At 46.3% G+C, this 10395-nt stretch overlaps 1 protein-coding gene across 1 annotated transcript; it reads left to right on the top strand.

The window, feature by feature from the left end:
* The first annotated feature begins 74 nt into the window (after positions 1–74).
* Lzic (leucine zipper and CTNNBIP1 domain containing) lies at positions 75–10150 on the top strand. The gene is made up of 7 exons (XM_057784136.1): positions 75–373; positions 1483–1591; positions 2887–3022; positions 3604–3702; positions 7420–7515; positions 7913–7994; positions 9949–10150. The coding sequence occupies exons 2-7, from the start codon at positions 1491–1493 to the stop codon at positions 10005–10007; spliced, it is 573 nt and encodes a 190-aa protein (XP_057640119.1). The 5' UTR covers positions 75–373; positions 1483–1490; the 3' UTR covers positions 10008–10150.
* The last annotated feature ends 245 nt before the right edge of the window (positions 10151–10395 follow it).

Here is a 10395-nt window from a genome sequence, read left to right as displayed (position 1 = left end):
CTTTCATTGGTTCCACGCAGCCGGAAGTGTGCGCGCCCAGCGGAAGTGCTCCTCCGGCGTGGTCCGCCCGGCTCGGGCCGTCAGGGGCGGGGCGCTTGGATCCAAACCCTGGGATCCGCTGGCCGGAGGCGGGCCGGGGCAGAAGGAGGTTGTCCAGTTCCCGATCACACGCCGAGCGTTTCGTAGGCGTCGGACCCCACGCCACAGCAGCTGAGCACCGCGCCCCGGCGGGAACCCGGCCTCGGCGGGACCTGCGGATCGGAGCTGCGAGTTCGTCCGCGGGGAGGAGGTTGGCGGCCGAGGGTGCCGCTTTCCCTGATTCCTGTCCCCGGTGGTCCTGGGTCGAGCGCTGCTCATTTCCGACCCTGAGAAGGTGTGCTTTCTGCCCTTGCCTTTCGTGCTTCTGAGTTGGATAGTTTTCCTCAAGGCGTTTCCTGGGCGCTGTGGCCTCATCAGAGGAAACCTCAGAAAAAGCTACAGGAGGCATAGTCCAGGAGTTAAACGCCCTCTGTTGCGTCTTCCTAGGAGTGGAAAGTGTATTTCAGTTACAGGCTACTTATGCTTAAGGGGAAGTTATCTGGACGTCTGTAGGCCAAGTTCATACATGGCAAATAAAACTATTTAATAGTTTCCCTTGGTCTAGCCAACTCCACCCCTCGGAGGTTTGACGTTGGAGCCTCCTTGTAAACCCTATAAACAATTACGCTTTTCTCAAACTGACGACACTCAGAGCTTCCAAAGTTGGCGGTTTGTGCAATCTGAGAAGCCCTATCAGCATGAATGAATGTCCCCTTCCTCTCCAGGTACTGGAGGGCCATTTCTGCAGATTTGAAGAAAATGCACCTCTTATCTTTATTACTAGGTGGTGCCAGTGAGTTAAATCTTCCTGTCATAAGTCTGTAGCGTGTGGTTAAAGCTTTTTAAAAAGCCTCTGTATTCCCTGAAATTTATTCAGAATAACTTTGCTTCTTGAGACTGAGTTGCGGCTTGGGGATGTGGCCTGGCTATAGGGGGCACATCTAGTATGCTGTTTCTTCCCATTTCCCCCAAAAGGAGAGAGACAGATTTTTCTATTAAACAGTAAAAACTTACTGGGCAGGGGATTTTCTTAATGGTAGAGTGCTTACTTAGGCACGAATGAGACCCTGAGTTCAATCTCCTGCAAAAAAAGAAAAAGGCTGGGCCTGTTGGCGTATACCTGTAATCCTAGACATACTATGGTCTCTTCAGTTTTGTTTTTTAGTTTGGTTTGGGTTTTGGTGTGGCACTGGCTGTCCTGAAAATCACTCAGTAGTAGACCAGGCTGGCCTTGAACTCAGAGTTCCATCGCCTCTGCCTCCCGAGTGCTAGGATTAAAGGTATGCGCCACCACTGCCACCGCCCAGCATTTTATATTTTCTTAATTTTGAATTGTACTGATATGTTCAGTCTTCTTAAGTAACCAAATCCAATGTACTCCATGTGGGTTTATCATTCTTATAGTGATTAAAATGGCTTCCAGAGGAAAGACAGAGACAAGCAAATTAAAGCAGAATTTAGAAGAACAGTTGGATAGACTGATGCAGCAATTACAAGATCTGGAGGAATGCAGGTAATAGTATAATTATACGTCATTACTCTGTTTCTGATGGAGAGAGTCCAAGCCCCATGGATGTGACTTTGGTCTCCTCTGTAGTGTTCTACAGCACTCTGCCTGCGGGAAAAGTAAACTTCTCATAAAGCCTGGGATGTGGAAGACTTAAAATATTCCTGGAAATAGCTAAGCTTACGTTGTCTTTAGTATTTAAAACAGCTCTGTCTAGAATGAACTCCTGACTAATTGCTCAAAATACTGTGATTGGGCTGTGGGCGTTCCTCTGTGGATGAGTGGGCGCCTAATATGCCAGAGGCTTGGACTCAATTCCCAGCATCAAAGAAGGGAGGGAAGGGAGAGAGGTTGTACACTCCTATAATCCCAGCACATGTGAGGTGGATGCAGGAGAAGCAGAAGCTCAAGGTCCTTCTTGCCTACATTGTGAGTTTCAGGCCAACCTGACTGTATGAGACCCCATTTCAATAAAGCAGAAGAAAACAAGCTATTAATTGTAGTTTTTTTTTTTTTTTTTTTTTTGGTTTTTCGAGACAGGGTTTCTCTGTGGTTTTGGAGCCTGTCCTGGAACTAGCTCTTGTAGACCAGGCTGGTCTCGAACTCACAGAGATCCGCCTGCCTCTGCCTCCCGAGTGCTGGGATTAAAGGCGTGCGCCACCACCGCCCGGCTTTTAATTGTAGTTTTTAATAGCCTCCCAAGGATGCTGTAAATATGGAAATGAAAGAGACAATGTAGTGCTTGGCCTAGAGTAAGTGCCCCGTAAATGGTAGCTGAGCGTGTAGAGCTCTTGTTACTTGTAGTAAATATTTAATAAGCAGCTTGTTTGGTAAATAAAAATAGCCTTTTACTCAGCTAACAGGTGTGCTGCTCTGCTCACCAGTGGGCACACAAGGTGCTTCCTGCCATTGATGAGACTGATGCTAACAGCAACCATTTACCGTTACTATAGACACCAGGCGTTTCCTTCTTAATGAACACTTAGGAAAAGGCACTATAGTGATTTGAAGTTGTGTAGACAACTGAGGTTTGTCCCTGTTCATGCCTTGCCCGAGGTTATACATCTGGTCTCTTTAGGAGACGGTACTGTGTGCCTAAGCGTGCCTCCTGGGGCAAGGGGAGATAACACACACTCAGCCCCGGGTTCAGCCGCAGTGAAAGACAATGAAGATGTCGGTAGCTCGACTCTGTGGACATGTGCCACTCCAGATGGTACTCCCCTCAGCCTTGCTCTAGATCAAGTACCAAGGTTTTCAGGCTTAGACGTGTTTTCTGCACTCTGATGTAAACTGTGTTTCAGAGAGGAGCTCGACACCGACGAATACGAAGAAACTAAAAGGGAAACTCTGGAGCAGCTGCGTGAATTCAGCGACTCCCTAAAGAAGATTATGTCGGGAAATATGACCTTGGTAGATGAGCTCAGCGGCATGCAGCTGGTAAGAGGAATTGACCGATCGAGTCTTCTGTGCATGGCTTGTTGTTTGCTTCTTTGTGAGTGTATTTCAGATAGAAAATGTACACTTTGAAGGCCAAGGATCGAGCTCTGTGGTACTCTACGTGCCTAGCAAGTACAAAGGCCAAGGATCGAGCTCTGTGGTACTCTACGTGCCTAGCAAGTAAAAAGGCCAAGGACCGAGCTCTGTGGTACTCTACGTGCCTAGCAAGTAAAAAGGCCAAGGACCGAGCTCTGTGGTACTGTACGTGCCTAGCAAGTACAAAGGCCAAGGATCGAGCTCTATGGTACTGTATGTGCCTAGCAAGTACAAGACCCTAGATTATTTCCCAGCATCTCGAAATAAAACATAAATAAGTGAAGGAAAGGAAGAAAGAAAAAGTGCTGTGTTTCCGAGATTGCTTCTGGATTTTGTGTCTACTTGGCTCCACTAATGTGCTCAGAAATTGCAAATTGAAACTGATTTCAAGCACTAAAACCTATTAACTAAGACTCATCAGTCCAGTATCGCAGATGTAATTGTGTAGAATGTTTTGGTTAGTTTTTGTGTTCCTGTGTTTCCAGGCTATTCAGGCGGCTATCAGCCAGGCCTTTAAAACACCGGAAGTCATCAGATTGTTTGCAAAGAAACAACCAGGTCAACTTCGGACAAGGTTAGCAGAGGTAAAGTTTCTTCACGTTGATCCAGTTGCTGTGTGTGTTTGTATTCCGAGCCCGTGACTGTACTGATTGTGGTAGCCTACTGTTTACAATTTGCTCAGTTGGTGTTAGAGCCACAGCCCTCAAGTCTTTGACAGTTTGTACCTTGGACAGTTATAATTCATAATAAATGAATGTTTTAACAGCATGTGGCTATTTAAATCACCCCCGGCCACTTCCCTTGGCCTCCACCTTTAGTCTTTTGTCCTTTATATCTGGGGCCCTAACTCGAGATCCTCTTTGGAATTCAGCGTCAGCATTGTTCCTGGGTATGCACTGTTAATCTTTTTTTTTTTTCTTCAGATTTCTTTCTAATTTGTTTTTGGTTTTTCGAGACAGGGTTTCTCTGTAGCTTTGGAGCCTGTCCTGGAACTAGCTGTGTAGACCAGGCTGGCCTCAATCTCTCGAGTGCTGGGATTCAAGGCGTGCGCCACCACCACCCAGCTTACTTCTGTTGTTTTGAGTGATGTTTGCGGATGTATGTAAGTGCACATGTGCACATGTGTGCAGATGCCCTCAGAGGCCAGAAGCATCAAATGTCCTGGAGTTACAGGAGGTTGTGAGCACCTGAAGTGGATGCTGGGAATTGAACTCAGGACCTTTGGAAGAGCAGGCAATACTCTTAACCTCTGAGCCATCTCTCCAGCCCCCTCCAGTATCTTTTTGTTTGTTTCTTTCTTTTTCTTTGAGACAGGGTTTCTCTGTCTCTGTGCTGCATAGAGGAGCTCTGTAGCCCTGACTGTCCTATAGGCCATGTTGGCCTAGAACTCAGAAATCTGCCTGCCTCTGCCTCCCGAGTGTTGATATTAAAGGTGTGTGCCTCCACAGCCTCTTTCTTTTCTTTCTTTTTTTATTTTATTTTCATTGATAAACTCTTACTTCCAGAAATCTTTCCATGGACTTGAACATAATTACAGACTAATAGGTAATTTCCATCTACAAGTAATTCAGTAGAATAGTAAGAGCATAACTTTAGGGAATGGAGAGATGCCCCACTTGGTAAAGTATGCCAGGTGAGCAGCACACACAGTGGTCCTGGCCTGGGGAGACAGAGACCAGAGGCTCCCTGGGGCTCTTGCCAGTGAGGGACCCTAAAATTGACCTCTAGCGTCACTCAGACATGCTTGTATACACATAGGAGCATATACACACACGGGAGAACATCATAGATTAAGATGAGATTATTGGGGGCTGGAGCAATGACTCAGCAGTTAAGAGCACTGACTGCTCTTCCAGAAGACAAGTATTCAATTCCCAGCACTCACATGGATGTTCACAACCCTCACTAACTCTATACCAAGGTACCCAACACCCTCGTGTAGACTTATACAGACAAAATACCAATGCACATAAAATAAGAACAAGGAAAATTATTATATATATAAATATATATAAAAGATGTGGTGAGTTGGGTCTGAGTTCCTGCTGTCCATCCTGGGTAGGGCAGGCGGCCTTGGGCGAGTTGTTGCAGTCACCCTTGTACCTTGTACCTTCGTTTTCTTTTTTTTTAAAATATTTATTTATTTATTTATTTATTTATTTATTTATTTATTTATTTATTTATTATGTATACAGTATTCTGTTTGCGTGTATGCCTGCTGGCCAGAAGAGGGCACCAGACCTCATTACAGATGGTTGTGAGCCACCATGTGGTTGCTGGGAATTGAACTCATGACCTTTGGAAGAGCAGGCAATGCTCTTAACCGCTGAGCCATCTCTCCAGCCCCTACCTTCGTTTTCTTATCTGTAAGGTGACTATGTCAGTCTCTACTTGTGGTTGTCATGTGGGTTTGATGACACTTAGAAGCTGGCTGCAGTCCTAGCTCCTTGGGAGCCAGAGGGAGAATCATTTGAGGCAGGGCAGGCCTGGGTCACACAAGAGACCCTGTCTTAAGAATAAGAAGGGCTGCCGGGCGGTGGTGGTGCACGCCTTTAATCCCAGCACTTGAGAGGCAGAGGCAGGCAGATCTCTGTGAGTTCGAGACCAGCCTGGTCTACAAGAGCTAGTTCCAGGACAGGCTCCAAAACCACAGAGAAACCCTGTCTCGAAAAACCAAAAAAAAAAAAAAAAAAAAAAAAAAAAAAGAATAAGAAGGGCCAACAAGGTGGTGCTTCTGGTAAAGGTACTTGCCACCGAGCCTGATGACCTGAGTTTGCTTGGGCCCACATGGTGGAGGGGAACTGACTCCTGAAAATTGTCCTCTGAGCTCTGTTCATGCACTGTGAACACAAAGTAAATAAGTAAATGTAATTTAAATAATAAAAATGGGGGAAAGTGTAGGCTAAGCAGGCAGCTCAGTAGCAGAGTACGTGCCCAGCCAGTCAAGGCACTGGATTAAATCTCCAGCAGAGTAAAAATGAAATACATTTTAAGATTTTTTTTCTGGAGAAAGTACTCACACCTGTAATCCCAACACTTGAGAGGCTGCCAGTCTCTCAAATAACCAGGATGACTGGATGGTGAGATAGCTGAGTGGGTAAAGGCACTTGCCCTGCTAACCTGAAGACCTGAGTTCAATCCCTGGAACCCATGTGAATGTAGAATGAGAGAATCACCTCCATGTCCTCTGACCTCTACACATATGCTGTGGTATGCCTGCTCACATGCATACAACACACACAATAACAAAATTTAAAAAGAAAAGGTAAAGAAAAAATTCCTGTCCCCATAAAAATGAAAGTGTTTAGGAAACAGTGAAAGCTGTAAGTCTTGGTAGCGGTCACAGCTAAGCAGTGTTTGTGCTGTGGATTCCAATTCAGAGCCAGCAAGATGGCTTAGTGTGTGGTGGATCCTTGGAGCCCATATCAAGGGAGAAGACGGGGACAGACCCTCAGTTGTCCTCTGAGCTCCACATGTGCACATGGGAAGCACACACCCCTACACACATGCACTCACACTCAGTAATAATAATCTTAAAATGTATTAAAACAGGTCTGATGTGGTAGCTTATGCCGGTGGCCTTAGCATTTAGGAGTCTGAGGCAGGAGGGTTACCCACATGTTTTGAAGTCAGCCTGAACTACAGAGTGAGTCAAAAAGCAAAAATGGAGAGTAAAAACTGTTCTAGGCCAGCAAGATGGCTCAGTAGGTAAGGGTACTTGCCACCAAACCTGACAGCCTGACCTGATTTGATTTCCATCTCCAGACCCACATGGTAGGAGAGAATCACCTGCCACAACTTGTCCTCTGACTTCACACAAAGGCCCAGGCGTGCACACTCACACACAGACACACACACACAAGAACATACATGCATGCACATGCACACACACGCACATACATACACATGCATGCACACACAGATAAACAATGAAGATAATTTTTTTTTTAATTTCAAAAACTTACCTGATGGCACTTATGTCGTAACGTTTCAGATTATTTCTAAAGTTTTTTATATTAACCAAGTACTTTTCTTTTTGTTTTAAGAAGTAGGACTGGCTGGGCGGTGATGGTGCACACTTTTAATCCCAGCACTTGGGAGGCAGAGGCAGACAGATCTCTGTGAGTTCGAGGCCAGCCTGGTCTACAGAGTGAGTTCAGGACAGCCAGGGCTGTTAGAGAAACCCTATCTCGACAAACCACAAGCAAAACAAAAAAACTAAGAAGCAGCACTGAAAAGCTGGGTTTTCTACACAGACTGCCTTTTGCTCATGTGCACACGCCTTGCCTTTGCTTTTTTAGATGGACAGAGATCTGATGGTGGGAAAGCTGGAAAGAGACCTGTACACGCAGCAGAAGGTGGAGATTCTCACCGCTCTCAGGAAGCTTGGAGAAAAGGTCCTGGCACGCAGTGTGATCGGCTGATAGAACATTTGTGTTGTGCTTGTTACAGAACGTGTTGCGATGTGGTCTGGAGATCTAAGAAATTAAGAAAAATAATTTTAGGTTTATTTTAAGTGTGTGAATGTTTTGTCTGCTTGTATGTGTGTACGCTATGTGCATGTGTGCCTGGTGTCTAAGGACGTCAGCAGACAGTAGTGGATCCCCTGGAACTGGAGTTTGGGTTGGTTGTGAGCCTGCATGTGGATGCTGGGAATGCACCAGGCTCCACTGCAGGAGCAGTGAGTGCTTTTAACTGCTGGGCCTGCCCCAGCCCCTAAGCCTTCCTCACTGCAGCCCCAGGACTTGCTCTGACCCTTGCTCTCACCCACTGCACTTTGTCTCACCTGTGCAGCTGACCGACGATGACGAGGCCTTCCTGTCAGCCAATGCAGGTGCTGCGCTCAGCCAGTTTGAGAAAGTCTCCACAGACCTAGGTGAGTGTGTTCCCTCTTCCTTCTCTCTCCCTTCCCCTCCCCTCCCCACCCCTCTGCTCCTCTTGCTTGATTTTACTCCTTTTCTTCTGTCTTTTAGAGTAAACATAGATTTAGTAAGGAAAGTAAAAGAACTCCCAGGAGTAGAAGGGTCTTAAGGGAGAGATACTGTGTGTGTGTATGAGAGAGAGAGAGAGAGAGAGAGAGAGAGAGAGAGAGAGAGAGAGAGAGAAAGGAGGGAGGGAGGGAGGGAAGAAGGGATGGAGGGAAGGGTGATCAAACCCATCACCTTGTGCTCAAGACAACATAATGACCTTTCTTCGAGTTTAAAGTGACAGAATTATTTATATTTAATTTTCTTTATGTGTGTTTGTATGTGCATGTGTTTGTGCATATGAGTGCTGGTGTCCGAAGAGGCCATATGAAAGCCCTGGGTCCCCGGACCTTGAATGAGCAGGTGGTTGTGAACTACCCATGTGGGTACTGGGAACTGAACCGGGATCCTCTGGAAGAGCAGCCAGCACTCCTAACCGTTGAGCTATCTTTCTAGCCCAGAACTATTTTCTTCAGAAGTCCTTTAAATTAGTTATATTTTACAGTTCTAAAAAGAGATTTCTTTTATATGTATGTGTGTGTGGTGTGTATGCACACGGCCATGCAGATACCCACAGAATGGAGCCTTAGATCCTGGGACCTAGAGTTAAAGATGTCTGTGAGCCTTCTGATGTGGGTGCTCGGATCCAGTTCAGCTCCTCAGATAGCACACTAGCCATTCTTCACCACAGATCTGACTTTCTAGCCTTTCCTTTCGTCCCTTTTCTATGCAGGCTCTTACCAGGGACCCTCATCTGGCCTTGAACTCAGCATCTCTCTGCCTTTACCTCCCAAGTGCCAGAACCATGAGCATGTACCACACACTTAGCCCCAGTACTCTAAAAATAAAATAAAATAAAGCAGATGAGTTTTCAAAAAATTACATGCCATGGTGCTGGAAAGGTGGTTCAGAGTACTGGCTGCTCTTCCAGGGGGCCTGGTTGAATGCTCAGCACCCACATGATAACTCACAACCGTCTGTAGCTCTGGTTCCAGGGGCTCTGGTAGCCTCTTCTGGCTATAGGCACCAGGCATGCACATGGTGCACATCCACATGAAATAAATTGTTTGTTTTTGTTTTTCGAGGCAGGGTTTCTCTGTAGTTATACTGTTAAGTCCTGGCTGTCCTGGGACTCCCTCTGTAGACCATGCTGGCCCCAAACTCACAGAGATCCTCCTGCCTTTGCCTCCCTAGTGCTTGGGTTGAAGGCTTGCTCCACCACCGCCCAGCGTCCCCTTACCTTTTCTTGAGATGCTCCTATACTGTGTTGTCTGGGCTTGCCTTCACCTCTCAGCTGAAGTCATCCTCCTGCCTCAGCTGTCATGTAGCTAGGACTATAGGCACACACCAACATTCCCAGCTCTTTTTCCTTTTTTAAAGAATTATTTATTTTAAAAATTTACATGTATGAGTGTTTTGCTTACATGTATATGGTACCTTGGCAGTACATTAGAGTATGTTGGGTTCCCTGCAACAGGAGTTACGGTTGTGAACTGATGTGTACACTGGGAACCAGACCGGGGCCCTCTAGCAAGTGTTCTTAATCCCTGAGCACTAGCTTCTTAGCCCCAGTATCCCCAGCTTTGCAGCTGACTGTGTTCAAATACCTTTCAGCAACATGTAATTATAACTGTAAATGAGGATTTTACATATTTGCCTTCAAACCTAGAACTGGGTTAGGATTCGTCACCAGGAAGCCACTGGCCGGAGTGTATATGGAGGGGTAGGAGATCCAGATGGCAGCCGGCTTTGTTGAGGTTAATGCGTCTGATTTCTGTTCTGTGTCTATGTGGGATGGCCTGCTTCTTACCTGGGACTGTAAATGCCTTGAAATAACCTTTTTATTTTGTGTCTTTTCCTTAGGCTCTGGAGATAAAGTCCTTGCTCTGGCAGGTTTTGAGGTTGAAAAAGCCAAGAAATGACATTGCGGTGGTTTGGCGCCACCAGCCCCATCGTAGCTGCACTTGGTGCTTTCATCCTGAGGACTTGGAGGCATTGAGAAGCAGTAGAGATTCTCACAATGCCCAAGAGCAGGTGACACGGAAACAGTGTGGCTTCTGTTAGGTCCTCGTCCTTCTCTGTATGGGGCTCCCTTCAATGACCCTGGGCTTGTTGACACACAGGACCTGCTGGACTTTTTGTGATGGTTCCATCTATTACGACGCCTTGTGTTTAGTGCTGATAGTGAAAGCTGTGAGCTAGTGACTGTCCGGGTTCTTGCCTGCATGCCTTGAGGTGACTGGTACGGTGATGTCACTAGCCCTCCTGTGTCTGTAGACTTTTAGAAACCTTTTCATTTTCCCACAAGGA

This window comes from Chionomys nivalis, chromosome 11 (assembly GCF_950005125.1).
Source record: "Chionomys nivalis chromosome 11, mChiNiv1.1, whole genome shotgun sequence".
Classification (NCBI taxonomy): Eukaryota; Metazoa; Chordata; class Mammalia; order Rodentia; family Cricetidae; genus Chionomys; species Chionomys nivalis.
Note: the sequence above shows the minus strand (reverse complement) of the source record. Positions and strands in the feature narration are given on the sequence as shown.

Bases quoted from the DNA above. Each gene is read 5' to 3' on its own strand.
- Lzic (XM_057784136.1), top strand. From the start codon at position 1,491: ATGGCTTCCAGAGGAAAGACAGAGACAAGCAAATTAAAGCAGAATTTA. The intron at 3,023-3,603 runs GTAAGAGGAATT...CTGTGTTTCCAG, and splicing joins AGCTCAGCGGCATGCAGCTG to GCTATTCAGGCGGCTATCAG. The intron at 3,703-7,419 runs GTAAAGTTTCTT...TTGCTTTTTTAG, and splicing joins TTCGGACAAGGTTAGCAGAG to ATGGACAGAGATCTGATGGT.